A 20,354-nucleotide genomic window follows, 5' to 3' on the forward strand; every position below is an offset into this window, starting at 1 on the left:
CTGCTTTGAGATAAGTCTGCTCTGTTAGTTTAGAGTTAGGCACCATGCTTATCAGGGGTGCACTGAATCAACATCTTGCTTCGGTGCAACTCTGCATGGTTGCCAATGAGCTTCTAACTTCAGGTTTGTTCAATTAGGCCTTCACACAAAAAAAAAAAAAGGGGAAGCAAAACCTGGAAGCTGATTGAATTCTATGCAGAGCTGCACCCGATATTGCACTCAACCCCATTGTGTTACGCTGAACTTTTTTTTTTCTATGGCTTCAGAAAAATCACACCGTAAAGTGTGTATTCCCTTATCAAAGCATGGTAACTTTAAGACCACCAAAACTTGAACAAATTCCTTTACCAAAAAGCACTTTGTACATCTGACATATTCTTAAATATTTTCATTATTGCAATTAGTAAAAGTATTTCATGCAATTCTTTGTACATCACATTTAACATGCGTTTAGAATTTAGAGACACAGAAGAATTTTTTACCAGCAAATAGTTTATTATAAAAAGTTCAAAAACATGTGCATTTAAATGCTATTAAGAATGTTAAAGTCTAGATTTTAGGCTGTTAGACTAGTTTTTCTCAACCAGGGTTCCTTGGAACAGTGAACAATGGTGGACTGATCTTCCATCTACAGTATATGGACCTCCAATGCAAGCATGAAGTTTTCTACTAACCACCAATGCAAGGGGTCACTACTACACAGACCACTAATGTTAAAGCATGCCACAATTTTTACCATCTGCCATTCTTTTCATTTCCAGAAAATTTCAAAAAATTAAATAAATCTAGTGGGTTGGTTAAGAAAATAAATATGCCTCGAGTGTCAAATACACTAGGTGCCTTACTTTACCTTAACTTTTTATTTAAGGGCTTGTTCACACCATATTTGGCAAGCTGCATCTTTCTGCATACCACTGCATGGTACAGTATGGTGTGAACATAGGCGATGGAATGTAGAAAAACAAAGCATATAGAAAACAAATTGTTCAACTTATTGAACTAAAACTTATTGACAACACTAATGTACCATAAGCTGTAGGTGCAAGCCTTATTAGCAAGAATCTAAAAAAAACTTTTTAGCAAGAACCTGAAAATTATTTCAAGAGTTATTCAGGGTAAAAAAGGTTGAGAAAAGCTGTTCTAGACAGCATACAGTTCATAGACTTGGGAGGTAGAAATCATGTTATCAAAGTATATAGATGAGTAAAAAAAGCAGAAGCTGTCCCATCATTTTATTACATTTTCCTCCATTGATTCCTTTTGGTCCGACATTAATACCCATATGTAACCTTTAGCAAAAGGTGAGTAATGCAACAGAAATTAACGTGACAACATGGATAACATTGCTACAGGCCTTGACAGTAAGCACACAACACATGCTATTTTTATCTTATTTTCTAAATGATCAAAATGGTAAGACACCTTTGAAGGCAGACAAAAATAATGGTCTTTTCTTGTAGAACTGGTCAAACAGTTAAAGGGTAAACCTTTACGTTACCAACTAATCCTAAATCGAATGCAGACAATAATAAAAAAGTTACTGATTTTTATATTGGTTCAAAACTGAAGGCAGCAAATTCACTTCCACCGATTTCCTCTGACAATGCAATCCTTCATAAATACTTCAGAAAATGTACCAATTTGGTTAGGGACAAATTGCAAATAAAGTGTACTGCTGCATCTGAGCTAAGATTACACTGCTTCACTGTATTTGTCAAACCTATTTCTAGTCATGCAAAAGCAAAGCCACATGCTTGTAGAATGTATAATCAATCTCTACAGAAATGTTCCAGTTCATTTTCACGTCGAATGCTTTTGAGGCGTTGTGAATTTTGAATTTTAAATGTTTTTTTATATCGAAATGAGTGTTCTATAGTGGATGGAATATTGAAATAAAAATGTGAAGTGCATTAGCACTATGTTAGTGACACATCAGAAGGGCTGCTGCTGTTGTGCAATTCAAAGATGTAAACATTAAGTGCCATGTCTGGATATGAAGGTTACAAACTAGTGACCCTAACCCTTTAGGAATGGTAGCTCATAAGGCTTAGCAACAGCATGTTCCAGAGCCAAGGCATACGTGTAGACTCTTGCATCAACCACCAGCTTCTCTTTTGCCACAAGCTCTGTTAACACATTAAAAACATGATGATATTAGTTAACATAATGACAAAAGTAAAAAGTAAAAGTATTCACATAGGTTTCTTTTGATGACATTACATAGTCATGCACAGTATTCAAAAGAAAGTTATTACTGATCTTATGCAAAAATTGTTACAGGTGTTTAGGCTTCTATATGAAGGCCTTCCTACTTATTTAACTTATGCTGGCTATACACAATACGTAAAATCGGGCAAACACGATAAAAAAAAAACACGGACATTCTGCCGTGAGAGCAAACGATAGTGCCATCATGTAATGTCTAATAAATCGCTCAGTTTTGTTTTTTTACATATACCTAGTGCAAACAGTTCAGACGTGAAACACATTAACCTGTCAATCCATCGTTCGTTAGAAAATTTCCAAACTTGGGATGTTTTTGAACCGAAAAAACAAAGCTTGATATTCTCGTAAAGTTGAACCTGCACAAAAATCAAGGCGGCTGCAGTGGTAGTAACCGCTTCGCACATGCAGCTCTGGTACATCCTGCCATCACCACCACCTTGGATGTACTAGAGTAGTGGGCATCACTCACTAGTTTACCTTTACTCCACAGTGTTCGAACCCTCACAAAACGATTCTATTCTATATTATAGAAATCGAACAAAACGATTCTATTCTATATTATAGAAATCGAACCAAGGTTCTTAAAGTAGAACTATAGGCAAAACTTTCTCATTTTGTGTATAGTAGGGGAGGGCTATAACCAAAAGGAGAGTAAAACCCTGCAAACTATTACTTTTCTGGGGACAACCCAAAATTTGTGATTTTCTTTTACTTTCAATGATAATGGTAAACAGGACAAAGAGTGAATCTCCATAATAGAGGCACAGACATCAATAAAAACTGACATGTGTTCTAATCCTTCCCGGCTCTGTCCAAAACTAATGAGGTTTTGCCTTTAATTATACTTTTAATTAAAACTCCACAATGTCGTCTCCCATGTTTTAAAAGATTTCACAACGTTTTGGAAAGGGACAAGACAGAATTTAACTTTACAAGTTCTAGGAAGAATTTGGATATCAAATTCCCAGGGTTGCAAGACTCCCAAGATGGTCTGGAGGAAAGATGAATCAGAGACAGCTAGAGATGATTTATAAGATTACTACAAGATCCAAATATTAAAATCCTTTGAGATCATAGATGTTGTAGAACATATTACTGTGTAAGGAGAAAAAATAATTAAAAATACCATCAATGCGCTTGCGCAGCTCAAGTTTCGGTATCAAGATAGTTTCTGTAAATTCTATAAAATAAAATAAAAGTTATATTAATGCTGTATGGAGAATATATAAATAATGCTCTATGATGTGGACAGACTTCAAATAAACAAAATCACATACCTCCATCCGCTAAGTGTAACAGGGGGATAGAATAAGACATAAAAACAGAAAAAGAGAAAAATAAGAATATGTTCACCTACTAACAAATTAAATAATTCATTAAGAAAAAAAAAAAAAAAGGCAAGAAGCTTTTATTTAAACTGGGAGTCTCCATTAATATTGTTCAACATAATCTTTCCACAACATACTCCAATAATCTTTATCTATTTAGATTTACAGTATGGCGGGTGTTCCAATCAGGTCCACCTGTCAGATTTTCAGGCAGACCTGACAGAAGGTCCATGTGTTTCTATGTTGCAGGCGGCTGTAAATCACAATAAAAAAAAAAAAAAAAAAGAAGGGGAGGAGGACTACATCTTCCTCTGTTTAGGTGGAGCCGATCAAAGGTAGCCAGGTTTAAATGGACAGCAAAGTCCATTTACTCTTGGCCATCCTTAGATCAGAGTGTGTTCTCCCCATGTTCGCGCTGCAGAAACTGAGCCCGCCCACTCTGCTCTGTTCAGCAGGGGATGATCTCAAGGATCCCCTACTAATCAGAACTGGATCCAACAATCTCCAAAGCCTCTGACTGCTCTAAGCCATTAGGTAAAGTTGACATGTACTATACACCGGCCATAAAGAGATGTAGAGCTGCCCTTTCCAAGGACTCTTTTTTTACCCCCCAACACAAATGAAAGACACCTAATGTCTCATTAAAAAGGACTTTTCACCAGGGTTGTGTCACCTGACAGTACAGGTGGTCCCCTAGTTACAAAAAATCCAACTTACAAACAACTCCTACGGAGGGAGACAACAGGAAGTGAGAGGAAATCTTCCCCATGGAAGGGAAATTCACTACTGCAAGTTATTATGGGAAAAAAAGTACCTCCACTGATGCTTTATCACATAGGCTGGTTTCTACAACAACCCAAAAGTTTCAAAATCCAATTGTCATTGTGACAGAAAGTGAGGTGAAATCTTCTGAACAGGGGCACAGGCAGCAAAACAAACATTATAGGGTTAACCCTCCCCTTTGCTATCCAAAAAGCTTAAAAATCGTTTTTTTTTTGGCTGGAGCTACACTTAAAGATGTACCTGATTCAACTTAGGAACAAACCTACAGACCATATCTTATTTGTAACCCGGGGACCGCCTGTACCTCAGTGTAAAAAATAAAATAAAAATTGTACTTCGTAAGCCTGTTATTGGCTGCCAGTGGTCATATGATTAGCAGGCATCCTACACAATGCTGGGGGGTGCACAATTAGGTCCAAAAAAATATCTAAAGAAAAATTGATGAGGCCGAGGCTCGAATTAGCTTATTTCAGGTTGTCCTGAACCCAACCACTTTTGATTTTAGCAATCAATATTTGTCATTGCGTCACTAACGGTTTCCGGCTTCTCATCCTGTGGAAGCAAGGCATCCTCTGGCAAGTGCGGACCTGGAGGCATTTTTAGCACCAGCCGCCACTGGAAAGATCCTCCTCCTACCTTTCTGTTTTAGTCACTGAACACCTTAATAAAGTTAACTTACCAAGCTTGGGTTTAGGTTTGCCATTTGCACAATCATCCCCGTTAATGTGCACAGTTACAACATAGGTTGTACAATTTGACAATCCAGGATCCAAGCAAGACACTAAAAAAAGTGAAGTAAAAAAAATAATTAATTAGTGAACAAAAGCAAAACTAGGAAAATAAAAAACTAAATGTCACTTTTCTATACAAGTCAACCTTGATGGAAATGCATACTAAATTATATTTTCTTATCGTCAGGAGTAAATACAATTTTTAGAAATATTTAATAAAATAGAATATTGCATAAAAAAAAATAAAAAAACAGACACCACACAACAGATTTCAATATTGACTGCTTTACAGAAATATCCAGTGAACATGTGAGAAACCATATTCTTCAAAATAAGGAAAATCCACATGAAATAAACAAATTTGTTTGCAAAAAATAAATAAAAAAAAGGTTGGTAAAAAAAAAAAAATAAAAAAAAAAAGAACGCATTGAAAATGATCAGTTAGCTATGAAACAGCTCTCCTCCTCACTACACATCCAGGTATATGAGACAAGAGACTGAAAGTGACATTAGCCCCAAGGAGGTCTTTAATTGAGGTGAGCAGGCATCACACTTTAAGGTGGTGGTGATCGTCTTGCAAAGACTGTCACGGAGCACAGATTACGTGGATTTTCCTTATTTTGAAGAATATAGTTTCTCACCTGTTCACTGGATATTTCTGTAAAGCAGTCAATTTTGAAATTTAGAACACTATTATTGTTTTTTTTTTTAATTTATGTGCTATCAGAACACATTTGAATAGCTGCAGCTGTTTTTCATCTCGTTATAATTAGTTATATTTGTATATTTTAGTTGGTCCATATTAGCACTTGAGTAATCACAATTTAAAATTGCATATAAATAGTTTGTAGTTTCACATTGAATCAACTAGTGGCGCTCTCTTTTTAATTCTTGCCCAGCAGCATGGGACCATGCAAGTGATACATCCATAAATGTGCCTAGAAAACTTTGGCAGCATGAGCAGCGGCACAGGTAGGTATTAAGTTCTCTCTCTGCAAGGATTGGCAGTGTTTAGAGCAGGCATGTCCAAAGTCCGTCCCGGGGGCCAAATGCGGCCTCCCTGTTGATTTAATATGGCCCCCCCTGGGGATTTGGAGATGGAGATATATAGATATATATTTATATATTTATATATTTATATATATATATATATATATATATATATATTTATATATATATATATATATATATATATATATATATATATATATATATATATATATATATATATATATATATCTCTATATGTTTGTGGCCCCCCAGGGCCACAAAAGATATATACTGTATTTTTTGGCGCTGCCTTGGAGGGGACAGGGAGGGGGCAGGACGTGCGCCGTCGGATTACATGAAGAGAATTTCCTGTTTACTCGGGAGCGTCTCTATTGGAAATCCTGTCTCCTAGGATGCCATTGGACGACTGTTCTGTCTATCATAGGAGGCGGGACTTTGTATTAAAGAAGCCACAGAGTAAACAAGAGATTCTCCTGTTTGTAATCTGTCAGCACTCGTCCCGCCCCTCCCTCTGCCCTCCGAGGCTGCAGATGGGCATCGTTCAGGCTGCACTGATGGCAATGGTAAGGCTGCATTCATGGCACATGTGAGGCTGCATTGGTTGCAATGGTAAGGCTGCATTGGTTGCAATGGTGAGGCTGCATTTATGGCACATGTGAGGCTGCATTTATGGCACATGTGAGGCTGCATTCATGGCACATGTGAGGCTGCATTCATGGCACATGTGAGGCTGCATTCATGGCACATGTGAGGCTGCATTCATGGCACATGTGAGGCTGCATTCATGGCACATGTGAGGCTGCATTCATGGCAATGGTAAGCCCATGCGTGTTATACGACGATAAATACGGTATATCCAAATAACACGCCCAAGCTCATCCTTAGTCCCAAGCAGCGCTCTGGGATTCGTTGGGGCCACAAAAGAAATATATACTGTATATCCAAATAACACGCCCAAGCTCTTCTATTCACCACACAGCCACAGAGGCAAGAGAATTCTTGTTGGGCAGTGTAGTAGTGCGAATACACTTAGACCAAATTTTAATGGTTCAAAGAATGTCAGGCAAAATAGTCGGCCCTCACGCATGTTCACTTAATCAAATCTGGCCCTCTTTGAAAAAAGAGTAACTTCACATTTGTTGTGAAAAAAAAAGCAATCCCCTCTGGATGATCCATGTACATTATGAGGGTTTTAATAAATTTTGCCACAGATTTCTACCAGTCTCTCTGCTCTGAAGAAAAGGCAGTTTGTTCTTCTATGTCTTTTGGATACTGATTCTGAATGGGAGTGACTTTTTCATTATTGTTCAGCTGATGCACTTGCAGAGGAAAGTTGCAAGGTCTCCATAGCTTTAAAATTGACTAAAGTGGTTGTAAACCCTTACATATACCCAGTGAAGTGAGTGGCCTCAGGTAATACTTAGCAATTAGATAAATCCTACATAAGTTGTACTGTATCTGCAGTCTTTCTACTATACATCCATTCAAAATACAGAATTTTTAAAGCTTGCCTAACTGTCAGAAAAAAAAGGGGGTGGAGAGCTGAAGTTACATTCTGCAGAGCTCAATGAGGAGAGTTCCGAGAGCCGATTGCAGGGAAGAGACACACCCCCTTCACACAGAAACAGAGCTGAGGCTGTCAGTCAGCTGGGGATCCCTTCCCCGTTACCTTTTTTCTCTTGGCGTCAGGAAAACTTGTCAAAAGTGATTCATATTGATAGAGGAAAGAAGCAGCAAAACAGAAATGACACTACGTGCTCTTGATAGAACATTAAGATAAGTACACACTATAAAGGCATATGCTTTGTTCATATTTCATGTCTGGAGGTTTACAACCACTTTAAGCCTTTGAAAGCAGCTCACCAAAAATGAAATATTTGTTGCAGAGGATGCTTAAAATCTGATTTGTATCTTCTGGGAAAATCAGTCAGCCAAACAAGCAGAAAATAAAATTTATGTAGGCATTTTTGTGCACATGGGGTAGGCAACCTTAAACAGGTGGAGATATACCTGAACACGGGAGAGGTTAAAGATCACGGGCACAGAGTCACCTCCTCACACCCGATTTAATCCTCTAAAAGCACCACTATTGTGTCGCAAACGCGTGCATTGCATGGCAACATGGGTTTAAATCGGGGTGGCAAGAAAGCAACACATCGCCTCCCCAGCACCCATCAACACACACTCGGATTGCTTTTTAGGAGGAGCAACACTTGTGAATGAGCCCTTGCATTCAGCAGTGGCACCCTTAGGGCTCATTCACACGTAAAGTTGGGGGTGGTAAAACAGCAAGGATATAACAGAAGTCTATGGCCAAGCATAGCAAACCTGCAGGTACACTGCAGCACATCAGTGTGAAAGCAGCCCTATACCATTATGTAGGGGTGCACCGAATGGAAATTTTGGTACCAAAACAGAAAACCGAAAAAAAAAAAGAGTTTTTAAGAAACATTTATATTTTTATATACACAATTGTATTATATTCCACTTTTTAATTATTAGCATCAATTTAAATTAATATGAATTTATTGTTGGCCATTATTGTCACCTTTAGTGCAAGCAAAGCTCAAGAAAAATGCAGTCTGTAGTCTGACCATCCCTTGTATCATGTCTGCAGTTTCTTACTTAAACACAATGGGCTAGATTCAGATAGGTGAGCGGATCTTTAGATCCGCGTAACCTATCTGATTTACGTTACGCCACCGCAAGTTTTTCAGGCAAGTGCTTTATTCACAAAGCACTTGCCTGTAAAGTTGCGGCGTATCGTAAATCCCCTGGCGGAATTGGTGGGTAGGGGGGCGTGTATTATTTAAATGAAGCGTGCCCCCACGCCGACCGAACTGCGCATGCGCCGTCCCAAAAAAATCAGAGTGAATTTCTCTAAATGACGTCGCAAGGACGTCATTGGTATCGACAGGAACGTAAATTACGTCCATCCGTATTCGCGAATGACTTACGCAAACGACGTAAAAATTTCAAAACTCGGCGCGGGAACGACGGCCATACTTAACATTAGCTACGCCTCATATAGCAGCAGAGATACGCCGGAAAAAGCCGAACACAAACGGCGTAAAAAAAAAAGCCGGGCGGTCGTTTGTTTCTGAATTGGCGTAATTCCTCATTTGCATATTCCTCGCGTAATAATACGGAAGCGCCACCTAGCTGCCGGCCTGGAATTGCAGCCTAAGGTCCGACGGTGTAAGTCACTTACACCTGTCAGATCTTAGGGATATCTATGTGTAACCCGATTCTATGAATCAGTCGCATAGATACGACGGCCAAACTCAGAGATACGACGGCGTATCAGGAGATACGCCGTCGTATCTTCTTTCTGAATCCGGGCCACTGCCAATAGTATTAGCAAAATTTCCATTCGGTGCACCTCTAGCAGACATGATACAAGAGATCAATGCAGCCTCACCAGTGCCCGTCACACGCAGCCTGCCTGTGTCCAGCAACCTCACCAGTGCCTGTGGATCCAGCCTGCCTGTGCCCAGATCAGAGCGACAATCGCCTTGTGTCATGGAGAGGACAATGTCCCACCTCTTGTGGTCACGTCACACTAATTCAATGTCCCCTGCATTTGATCAGTCTGCCGTCTATCACAGGACGCGGGACATTGTTACTGAAGCCCCTGCAATTCAAGTCTGTGACATACAGAGATTGCAACGAGGAGAGGAGGGAGTGGAGAATTGGGATGAGCCAGGATGACACTCCCGCTATGGACGGCACCTGGGGTGGACCCCGCCCCCTTCCGGTATCATTTTTCCCCCGTTTAGCCGATATAGAAAAACACAGTTTTCGGCTGATAATTTTCAGCGGCTGAAATTTCGCTGCATCTCTACTATAAAGCCCAGTGTATTGCTTGACAGTGACCTGAAGATCTCTTCTATCTGCCTGTTGTCACCACTCTGGAGACTGCTAGCCAGGATAAGAGGTGGAGTACAATTGGTATCACTCCGCATGGGACAGGAGTCAGCACTACAGACGAGGCATCGGCTTATGCAGCTCTTGCTCCCTTCAACAGCTCTAACTTTACAAGTAGTCCCTCTGCATTGCACTGGAATGGCAGGTAAGCAATCCCAGACCACGATCTACAGGTTGCTGACCCCCGCTGTACACCAATCGTGTACAGAACGCCTGCAGGTTGCCATAAAATTTTACAGAATATTGCAGTGCTACGAATTAAAAAAAAAAAAAGGAAAACTTTTTTTTCATAGCATTGAATTACAGTATAGCTTGTGTCATGCATATATATAGTATATGCTATATATATTTTTATTCTCTACATTTTTTTCCCCACAAAAGTGACGTTACCATTTAACCTTTGAAAATAGCAACAGCTCAACTTTAATAGAAAGTCATTCTTAGGAGAGAAAAAACGTTCAACACACCAGGAGAGCATTCCATAACTTCTCCTTTGTATCCAGTTTCTTCCTCCAGTTCTCGAAGTGCTGCCTGTTCTGTAGTCTCATTCTCGTCAATAAGGCCTGGCAAGGTAAACCCAGTACAGCGATTAAAAATAAGTCAGTTAGTCAGAAATACAGGCCTTTGTGGACTGTGTAATATTATTGCTAAGGTTTCAGGTATCTGTATATTTTTTATAAAATTACAAACCCCATAACTTTAACAGATTCAGTGTTAAAAAAAATAAAATAAGCACGCTACTAGGCCTTTTATAAAATGGCATAGAAGGTAACATCATAGCGTCATCTTCTCGGTACTGTAACAATTATCATCAGGTGGCTCTACACCCACCTGGATCATTTTTACTGATAGCAAATCACAAAACAATATACTAAAACGTACCTTGCTATACGCATGTCACCGCAGCACAATAGTGTCAATGGCTCTAAAGAAGGACAAGTTGAAAATTATGCTGGCAAAGCAACACTGACCTGCTGGGAATTCCAGGCAATAGCAGCCTAAAGGAGGCCGAAACTGTTTTATGAGCACCATACATTCATAATGAAGAGTTCTCTGTAGTACTGGTATAATTGCTACACCTGTTGAACAACAACAATTTAAATAATTAACACTCTAAATGTAACCAGATTGTATCCTTTATTTTTAACAAATGAAATGCAACTGGAGAAAATTGCTTACCGTCTACAGCATTTCCTTTTATTCTGGTTGTACGTTTCACAGTCTCCCATGTTCTAAGGGAAGAGATGAAGAAAAACTCTTAAAACGGTTAAAGTATTTGTTAACACCCACCCCTACAAATGTACATAATCCTGCTGCTTCCCCAATGACAATGCGAGAGTCCCCCCGCTGACGTCACACGGGACGCAAGGAGGAGAGGAGAGAGCTGGCCGGTCATGTGACCACGGGAGCTGCTCTGAAATACAGTAAACGAGCCATTTAAAAAAAAAAAAGTTAAACACAGAAAAAACAGCGCCTGTCATTAGGGAACCAGCAGGATTATATGAATTTTAAAAAGTGATGAGCACAGGGGGCTGGCACAGGAGCACACAGGATGACAGGAGAGCTGTGGCTGACGAGGTACGTAAACTGACCATGGTGTCAGGCTCAGCAGCCATGATACACCGTGGTCAGTTTACATAGGGGAAAGCAGAAACCGTCAGGATCAGCCTGGTATTGCACGCGTTAAAGGGGGGCAAAACACACAGCACAAGCACTGTGCTGTATAAAATGCTTTAAAAAGGAGCAGGGTTAACAAACTCTTTAGATTTTAGGTTTTAGATTTGGGTAGAACCCTTGTTCGGTTTTTATGGATAACCATGGCTCCTTTTACCTTCTGCCCCAGTGACAATGATTTTACCAGACAAGAATCAAAGGAAAGTTGCACTGTGAAGAATTTAGTACAGGCGAGTACAAAACAAAATTTTAAGAAAAATTATGCTGGAGGACCTTCAACAGAGCTAAACGAGGAAAGCTTTGGGGAGAAATGTGGAGTTTGGGATCAGACAACATCCTAAAATGTATGTGTATGAGACTAAATGCAGCATTCAGGAAAACTTTGAGATGCTTCTAACGCTGTCCATAGGTGGATTGAAATGTGTCCAGTTCAGCAAGGACCAGACGAATTTCTATCACTGTGTGGCCCATTCCTGCTTGACAGAAGTCAAACACTTGATTGACTTCTGTTGAAGGGGAATACTAGAAAGCCTCTCTCGATCAGGGCTGCAGCGTGTGAACAAAGTATACTGTGGTGGGAGAATCCTCCGTCCACCCCACTGGCTGATCAAAAAACAAATAACTAAAATCATCAATAGTGAGCTAAAGAGCTGTCCACAATCCTCTAAGGCAGAGGTCTCCAACCTGTGGTCCTCTGGCCCAACGCCAGGCCGTGGAGGAGACAAGTAATGTCAGCGGTGCGGCAACGGGGGAGAGACATGACATCTCTCATTGCCCGCACCGCTGTTTCGCCCTTACTTACAGGGCCACAAAGGCTGCTCTACATGGGGGTGCAGCCGCGACCCAGAAGAGAGAATGATGTCTACCCCGCCCGCCCTCACATGTGTTTCACCTGCAGTTATTTTACCTCACCGAGGAGAGGCTGACAGCGTTGTACCTGGCTGCAAGTACTCTGCAGCCATGTGACATGTAAATTAATTAATGACAAACTGCTATTTTTTGGGTGGCAGCCAGGTAACTGTGGCAATCTCCATGATGCTAGCAGGCAGCGTGGCAAGTGACATCCTCATCTGGTGGCAGATACAGTGGCAAGTGACATCCTCATCTGGTGGCAGGCAAAGTGGCAAGTGACATCCTCATCTGGTGGCAGGCAAAGTGGCAAGTGACATCCTCATCTGGTGGCAGGCAAAGTGGCAAGTGACATCCTCATCTGGTGGCAGGCAAAGTGGCAAGCAATGGTTGCAAGTGACACTCTCAAGGCTCCCACTGATTCTGCATTATGGCAAGTTGAACTATTTCATTTTGTTTGAACTATTACAATGTAATGATTAGGGGTGTAACGGATCGTCATTGATCCGTGATCCGCACGGATCAATGACTTCGGATCGGCACACACGTGATCCGTGGCGTGCCGCGGGACTGCAGAGCAAAGCGGTAAAAAAACACATTGAAATTGTCTCGCCTGCTTGCACACAGCCCCGCCTGCTCCTAACCACGCTGTGATAGACAGAATGCGTGTCCAATGCGCTGATGTGTTTTGTCTATTACAGCGTGGGCTTAGGAGGAGGTGGGGCTGTGTACGAGCAGGAGTGGAGACGTTTAAACATACGGGCGGTGAGTTCAGTTAGTTCCTAGCAGAGAATGTTCTGCTGCCGTCCATCCGTTCCCCCCACACTTCTCCCTGCTGGCTCTGATAACCCCCCCCTCCCGTCCGTCCGTTCCCCTCCTCCCTCCCCCCAGCTGCCGTCCGTCCGTTCCCCCCACACTTCTCCCTGCTGGCTCTGATAACCCCCCCCTCCCGTCCGTCCGTTCCCCTCCTCCCTCCCCCCAGCTGCCTTCCGTCCGTTCGTTCCTCCTCCCCCAGCTGACGAGTCTCCTGTCCTTGCTGCAAATAGCACACAGTGAGATGGGTAAGCTATGCTCTTCCCATCTCAACTGTGAGGACTGTTTTTGGAGCTGACAGGGTTAACAAAGAGAACCTGTCACCTTCAATTGCTATGACACAGGGAATTGTTTTCTCTTGTGTAATAGCAATAAAGTTAAATGTAAAAAAAAATAAGAAATAATTCAATTAATAAAAAAATAAGTAATTAAAAAGTAAAGAAGAAGAAAAATATAAAAAATAAGAAAATTATACAAAAATTAAAAAAGTAAAAACGACAAGCTACAAAAAAAAAAAAAAAGTGATAATGTAATAAAAAAAAAAAAGAAGAAACAAAAAAATATTTGAACTAACCGTGCCGCCCCTGCCATCCAACTGCTATTCTCCGGGGGGTGGTTCGGTTGGTGGGGAGGGGGTGCATTGCAAAACCTGGCCTTGGGGTGGCAGGGAAAGGAAATCCAGCTCTGCTGGCTGCCCTCTCACTTCTTCCACCCTGGCGAGGCGGCAATTTGGGGCACAGTGAGGCGGCAATTTGGGGCACAGTGAGGCGGCAATTTGGGGCACAGTGAGGCGGCAATTTGGGCACAGTGAGGCGGCAATTTGGGCACAGTGAGGCGGCAATTTGGGCACAGTGAGGCGGCAATTTGGGGCACAGGGAGGCGGCAATTTGGGGCACAGGGAGGCGGCAATTTGGGGCACAGGGAGGCGGCAATTTGGGGCACAGGGAGGCGGCAATTTGGGGCACAGGGAGGCGGCAATTTGGGGCACAGGGAGGCGGCAATTTGGGGCACAGGGAGGCTGCAAATTTTTTTTTTTGCTGATCCGAAAAATGATCCGATCCGTGACTCCTGATCCGAGGAACGATCCGAACCGTGAGTTTTTTGATCCGTTGCACCCCTAGTAATGATAGAAATAATGCGTTTCAATCATCCTGACACCATAAAACCATAGTACCGGGATGATTGAAGCACTAACACCAGCCATTGCGCGCAAAAAAAAAAAAAAGAAGCTTCCCCACGCCGACCCCCTGGGCCTTGGCACAATTTACTTGCACACAGCCGGTCCCTGGTGCCAAAAAAGGTTGAGGACCGCTGTTCTAAGGCACTTGTTGCCAATGTGCGTCTTCTCCGCATTTGCTTCCCCTCGACTTGTTTTGGGAGAGAAGTAGTTTTGAGGCGACATTGAGTACACAAGTCCCAAATCTGTTTCAAACAATATGTAGATGCAACTATTATACAAAAAATACCTTCAAGCAACACTGAGACCTCCTAATCTGCCCATACTATATTCAAGAAGATTGCAAAATTATTTTGTGCAAATGACAGTCAGAAATAGAAACACAAGTCCACCCAGCCTGATGTTATGCAAGTCCACTTGTGATTTGGGTGCTGACTTGATTATCTATACAGAATTAATTTCATACTTCCATAGTAAAATTAGAAACGCCAATGACAAAGCCTTCCTAAACATCACTTTTCTTTATAACCCTACAAAAGTTCACTTTTCGCATTTGACAGCTGTGCAAAATAACCACTTAAAGCTGGGGTCCCACGAAAAAAAAAAAAAAAAATGTTAAAAGCCAGCAGCTACAAATACAGCAGCTGCTAACTTTTAATATATGGACAATTACCTGTCCTGGGTGCCCGCGATGTCAGCAGCCGAAGCCGATTAATCGATCGGCTGTCCCCGCCAGAATCCTTGGTAAGGGAATCTCAGGAAGTGAAGCCACAAGGCGCCCTCACTGGACCTGTGTGTCTCCCAGAAGACAGCGGGGGGAGGACAGAATAGGCGCTGGAGGTGGCGTAGGTCACCGAGGTGATCTATGCCAGGAAGTGGGAGCAAATACCTGTATCTGCTCCCTTCTCCCCCCTGAAAGGTGCCAAATGCGACCATGAGGGGAGAGGAATCCAAAAGTGGAAGTTCCATTTTTGGGTCTTAGAAGTGCACATATGGTATGGAGATGGGTGGGGGCCATCTTCCCCTCACTTGTCTCCATACCCAGCCAGCAAGAGGACCCGATCGTCTCCGGTAAGCAGCGGAGGGCACAGGAGAGCGGTGGAAGGGGGGGCCCCTCTCCCACCGCCGATAAATGTAATCTCACAACGAATCCACCGCAGAGACCACTATTATCTGAAACAGGACCACCGGCTGAAGATGAAGATACCTGGGTTATGGCAGCTAGCTGCTGCCATAACAAAGATATCCCTCTTAGACAGCCAACGTATATCGGCGTGCGGCGGTCCGGAATTGGTTAAACCTACAGAAAATTCAGATGAGCAATAGTTCATTACTGTTTCTTGCACATTTGTAGATATCCTTAATAAAATGTATAAAAATCACTTTATAAATAGGCTTAGTTTTTAGAACTTGTTTATTTCGATTGTATACAAATAAAAGAAAATCCTTCTCTACCAATACCTGTACAGCATGAATTAAAGAAAAGGGAATTGTTCGCCTTTCTGTTATTATTATTAAAGTAGAACTATAGGCTTTTTTTTATTTTTTCGGATAGCGAGGGAGGGTTATAATGTCCGTCATTTTTTTTTTGCCACCTGTGTCCCATTAAGGAGATTTACATTCACTTCCTGTCCCACAACCAAAAAGTTAAATAGAGTAACACCCTGCAAATTCTAAAAAAATGCCCAGGTCAACATAACTGGTGCCCCCCCCCCATTGGAAAATTTCCCCTGTATTACATTTCTGGGGAGAACCCAAAATTTTGAATTTTCTTTTACTTTAACTTTCAGCGAAAATGTTAAACAGGACAAATATAGAGAGCTAATCTCCCTAACGGGGGCACAGACAGAATTAAAAACCTAATAGGTCTTCAAATTCCTCGCCACACTGTAAAGTTTTGCCTTTGGTTATAATTTAGGTTATAAAACATGCAAACAAAGACTGCTAAATATAACTGGCGCCCACAATAAATCTGATTACAGCAAAATCTGGCTAATGAGACTAGTATCTATGCCGTCTACTTCAGGCAACAGGCTCATCATTTTTATAGCATGTTAGAAAATGGCTGCTTTGAGCTATACCTTTGCTTTTCATCCAGTTCCAACATGTTATTTGCAATATTTAGGGGTTAAAACCGCACTGCTAGCGGCCAAATACCGCCGCAATTTCGACGGTATAGGGCCGCTAAAAATAGTGGCACTATACCGCCACAGTCCATAGTGCAAAATAAATACCATGCTGTGAAGAAAATAGACTTTTTTTCGGTATTTTCTCATAGGTTCAGGTTTTTTTTTTTTTTATGAACCCCTGGACCGATCTGAGTGAAATTTGGATATGTTGGTCCCCCAGATCAGGGCTATGAGGGGATATGTAATTGTAGGGATACCTTGTGTGGAAATGGGTGTTCCAACTACTGGGAAGATTGTGTGCTCTCTGCCAGGAGAGAATTGTTTTTTTCCTTAACTGATCTCAATATCTCCAAGGCAGAGAGAGGGCAGGTGTACTATAAAAGCTTGCTGTGGTAATGTCGTCTGCTACTGTCATGTTAATGAACCTTAGTTTGGCTTTCAAGAACCTTTCATTGTGTGATGCCAATTGACACTGTATTGTGTGAATTTCTATTGACGATAAATGTATATTGTATAGCAGGTGAGAAGAGCTTATCTCGGAGTCACCTTGTCTGGGTAAATGATTAGTAATTAGCTCATGTAGATTATCTCGGAGACAGTATGTCTGTTTCCTAAAAGATGTGTATTGGAGGCTCGTTAGTACCTATTGTATGATGTTGTGGGTGGAGTGTGTCATTGTCCTGATTACTGCAAGTATTCTTTTTGGTGTATACAAGAGCCTGCCTTCTCAATAAAGATTGTCTATGCCTGGTACACCTTTCATGAAGTCTTGGCTCATGTTTAGGGGAATATTCTAACCATTGGGAAGAATCATCCTGGAAACTGCATTCATCTCCACTATCCCTCTACCTCCTATGGTAGTGATAATCACTTATGCTTGGTGATTGAGGGATGGAAAGAAGGCCGCAGTACCATAACCACTGCAGGTCTTAACACATGCTATTATGCTGTGCTGAAAACTGTTACCAACCTGGTTTTTCCTTCATGGTCCACATATGTAGTTTCCTCAAGCTGTAGCCATTTTCCTTTTAGAAGTGTCTAAAACAAAAACACAGATCTAATGAACAAGAGCAAACATCCAATTAGTTTTATTTGAAACAGTAGTAAGGAATATCATTTAAAACCGAGTTCCATGCTCATCCAGTATGGGGGGAAAAAAATTGCATCTGAAAATTTAGAAAAATGTGTTCTGCAACACTTGCAAAGTGGACACTGGACATCTGTTCATAGACTGGCCAATTATCAACCAAGACATTTTAACCGAGATTTTACTGGTCCAGCTATAGGCATCAATATCCATCTGCACATCAAGCAGCAGAATAAAAAAATCATACAGTGAGGGGAAAAAGTATTTGATCCCCTGCTAATTTTGGACGTTTGCCCACTGACAAAGAATAGATCAGTCTATAATTTTAATGGTAGGTTTATTTTATCAGTAAGAGATAGAACAACAAAAATATTCAGAAAAACGCATTTCAAAAAAGTTTTAAATTGATTTGCATTTTAACCACTTCCAGACCTTAGGTGTTTTTCAGATTCGGTGTTTGCAAGACTAAAACATTTTTTTCTGCTAGAAAATTACTTAAAACCCCCAAACATTATATATTTTTTTTTTCTAACACCCTAGAGAATAAAATAGTGGTCATTCCAATACTTTTTGTCACACCGTATTTGCGCAGCGGTCTTACAAGCGCACTTTTTTTGGAAAAAATTCACTTTTTTGAATTAAAAAATAAGACAACAATAAATTTGGCCCAATTGTTTTATATATTTTGAAAGATAATGTTACGCCGAGTAAAATGATGCCCAACATGTCACGCTTAAAAATTGCGCCCGCTCGTGGCATGGCGTCAAACTTTTACCCTTAAAAATCTTGATAGGCGACGTTTAAAAAATTCTACAGGTTGCATTTTTTGAGTTACAGAGTAGGCCTAAGGCTAAAATTATTGCTCTCGCTCTAACGATCGCGGCGATACCTCACTTGTGTGGTTTGAATACCGTTTTCATATGTCGGCGCTACTCGCGTATGCGTTCGCTTCTACGCGCGAGCTCGTCGGGACGGGGCGCTTTAAAAAAATTTTTTTTTGCTTTTCGCATTTATTTTTATTTATTTTAGAATTTTTAACACTGAAAAAAAAAAAAAAAAAAAAATTATCACTTTTATTCCTATTACAAGGAATGTAAACATCCCTTGTAATAGAAAAAAGCATGACAGGTCCTCTTAAATATGAGATCTGGGGTCAAAAAGACCTCAGATCTCATATTTGGGCTTAAATGCAAAAAATAGAAAAAAAATAAAAAATGTCATTTTTTCAAATGACCAAAAAAAAAATTTGTCTCTTTAAGAGGCTGGGCGGGACTGACGTTTTGACGTCACTTCCGCCCAGCCGAGCTATGGGGACGGGCGAAGGAGATTTTTCCTTCAGTCCCGTCCCCGCTCACCAGCCGACAGCATCCGATCGCCTCCGCCGCTACCGACGGCTCCGGTAAGCGGCGGAGGGCACGGGAGAGCGGCGGGAGGGGGGGGGGCCCCTCTCCCGCCACCGATAACGGCGATCTCGCGGTGAATCCGCCGCGGAGACCGCCATTATCGGATTCCAGACCGCGCACCCTAAAGATGGATACCTCGGTTGTGACAGCAGCTGCTGCCGTTACCGAGATATCCGTCTTTAAAAATAGGACGTACATCGTCGTGCGCAGGTCTGGAAGTGGTTAATGCGTGAAATAAGTATTTGATCCTGTATGAATCAGCAAGATTTCTGGCTCCCAGGTGTCTTCTTAAAGGGAGCGCTGCTAATCTCAGCTTGTTACCTGTATAAAAGACACCTATTCACAGAAGTAATCAGATTCCAATCTCTCTACCATGGCCAAAACCAAAGAGCTGTCCAAGGATGTCAGGGACAAGATTGTAGACCTACATAAAGCTGGAATGGGTTACAAGACCATCGCCAAGCAGCTTGGTGAGAGGGTGACAACAGTCGGTGCGATTATTCGCAAATGGAAGAAACACAAAATAACTGTCAATCTCCCTCGGTCTGGGGCTCCATGCAAGATCTCACCTCGTGGAGTTTCAATGATCATGAGAACGGTGAGGAATCAGCCCAGAACTACGCGGGAGAATCTTGTCAGTGATCTCAAGGCAGCTGGGACCATAGTCACCAAGAAAACAATTGGTAACACTACACCGTGAAGGATTAAAATCCTGCAGCGCCCGCAAGGTACCCCTGTTTAAGAAAGCAAATGTAAAGGCCTGTCTGAAGTTTGCTAAGGAATATCTGAATGAGAACCGGGAGAAAGTGTTTTGGTCAGATGGGACCAAAATCGAGCTCTTTGGTATCAACTCATCGTGTTTGGAGGAGGAGGAATGCTGCCTATGACCCTAGGAACACCATCCCCACCGTCAAACATGGGAGGTGGAAGCATTATGCTTTTTTTATATTTTTGGGGGGTAAAGTGGAACTACACTGCACCTTTGAGCCAAAAACAAATAGGACACAAGGCAAACCTGCCCAATGCATATAGAGTAGTGTGAATGGGTCCTTGTTAAAATCATGTCCTCATTCTTGCTCTGCTCCACATCCTTTTGCCTTGTTTGCTTTTTTTTTATCTTGCCCCTACCTTCTATAAAACTCTATATTACCTATGAATAAGGTGAAATGATGAGCGCAAAAATTGATGAATAGTGAATAATAAACAATAATGAATA

General features: G+C 41.5%; 1 protein-coding gene across 6 annotated transcripts in view; it reads right to left on the bottom strand.

Moving 5' to 3' along the window:
• Positions 1-472: 472 nt before the first annotated feature.
• Positions 473-20,354, bottom strand: part of NUDT5 (nudix hydrolase 5) — a 34,669-nt gene continuing 14,787 nt past the window's right edge. For 5 of the 6 annotated variants that reach the window (XM_040343400.1, XM_040343398.1, XM_040343401.1 and 2 more), the window contains exons 3-10: positions 17,619-17,686; positions 11,186-11,238; positions 10,978-11,085; positions 10,474-10,569; positions 5,017-5,118; positions 3,504-3,512; positions 3,353-3,406; positions 475-2,126 (exon numbers count right to left, since the gene is read on the bottom strand). In XM_040343400.1, the coding sequence (XP_040199334.1) occupies positions 2,017-2,126; positions 3,353-3,406; positions 3,504-3,512; positions 5,017-5,118; positions 10,474-10,569; positions 10,978-11,085; positions 11,186-11,238; positions 17,619-17,686 (600 nt within the window). In that variant the 3' untranslated portion in view covers positions 475-2,016. Of the gene's footprint in view, positions 2,127-3,352; positions 3,407-3,503; positions 3,513-5,016; positions 5,119-10,473; positions 10,570-10,977; positions 11,086-11,185; positions 11,239-17,618; positions 17,687-20,354 lie in introns of all 6 variants that reach the window. The other variant, XR_005747893.1, reaches the window with a different exon arrangement.

The sequence above is a fragment of the Rana temporaria genome, chromosome 3 (genome assembly GCF_905171775.1).
Source record: "Rana temporaria chromosome 3, aRanTem1.1, whole genome shotgun sequence".
Lineage (NCBI taxonomy): Eukaryota > Metazoa > Chordata > Amphibia > Anura > Ranidae > Rana > Rana temporaria.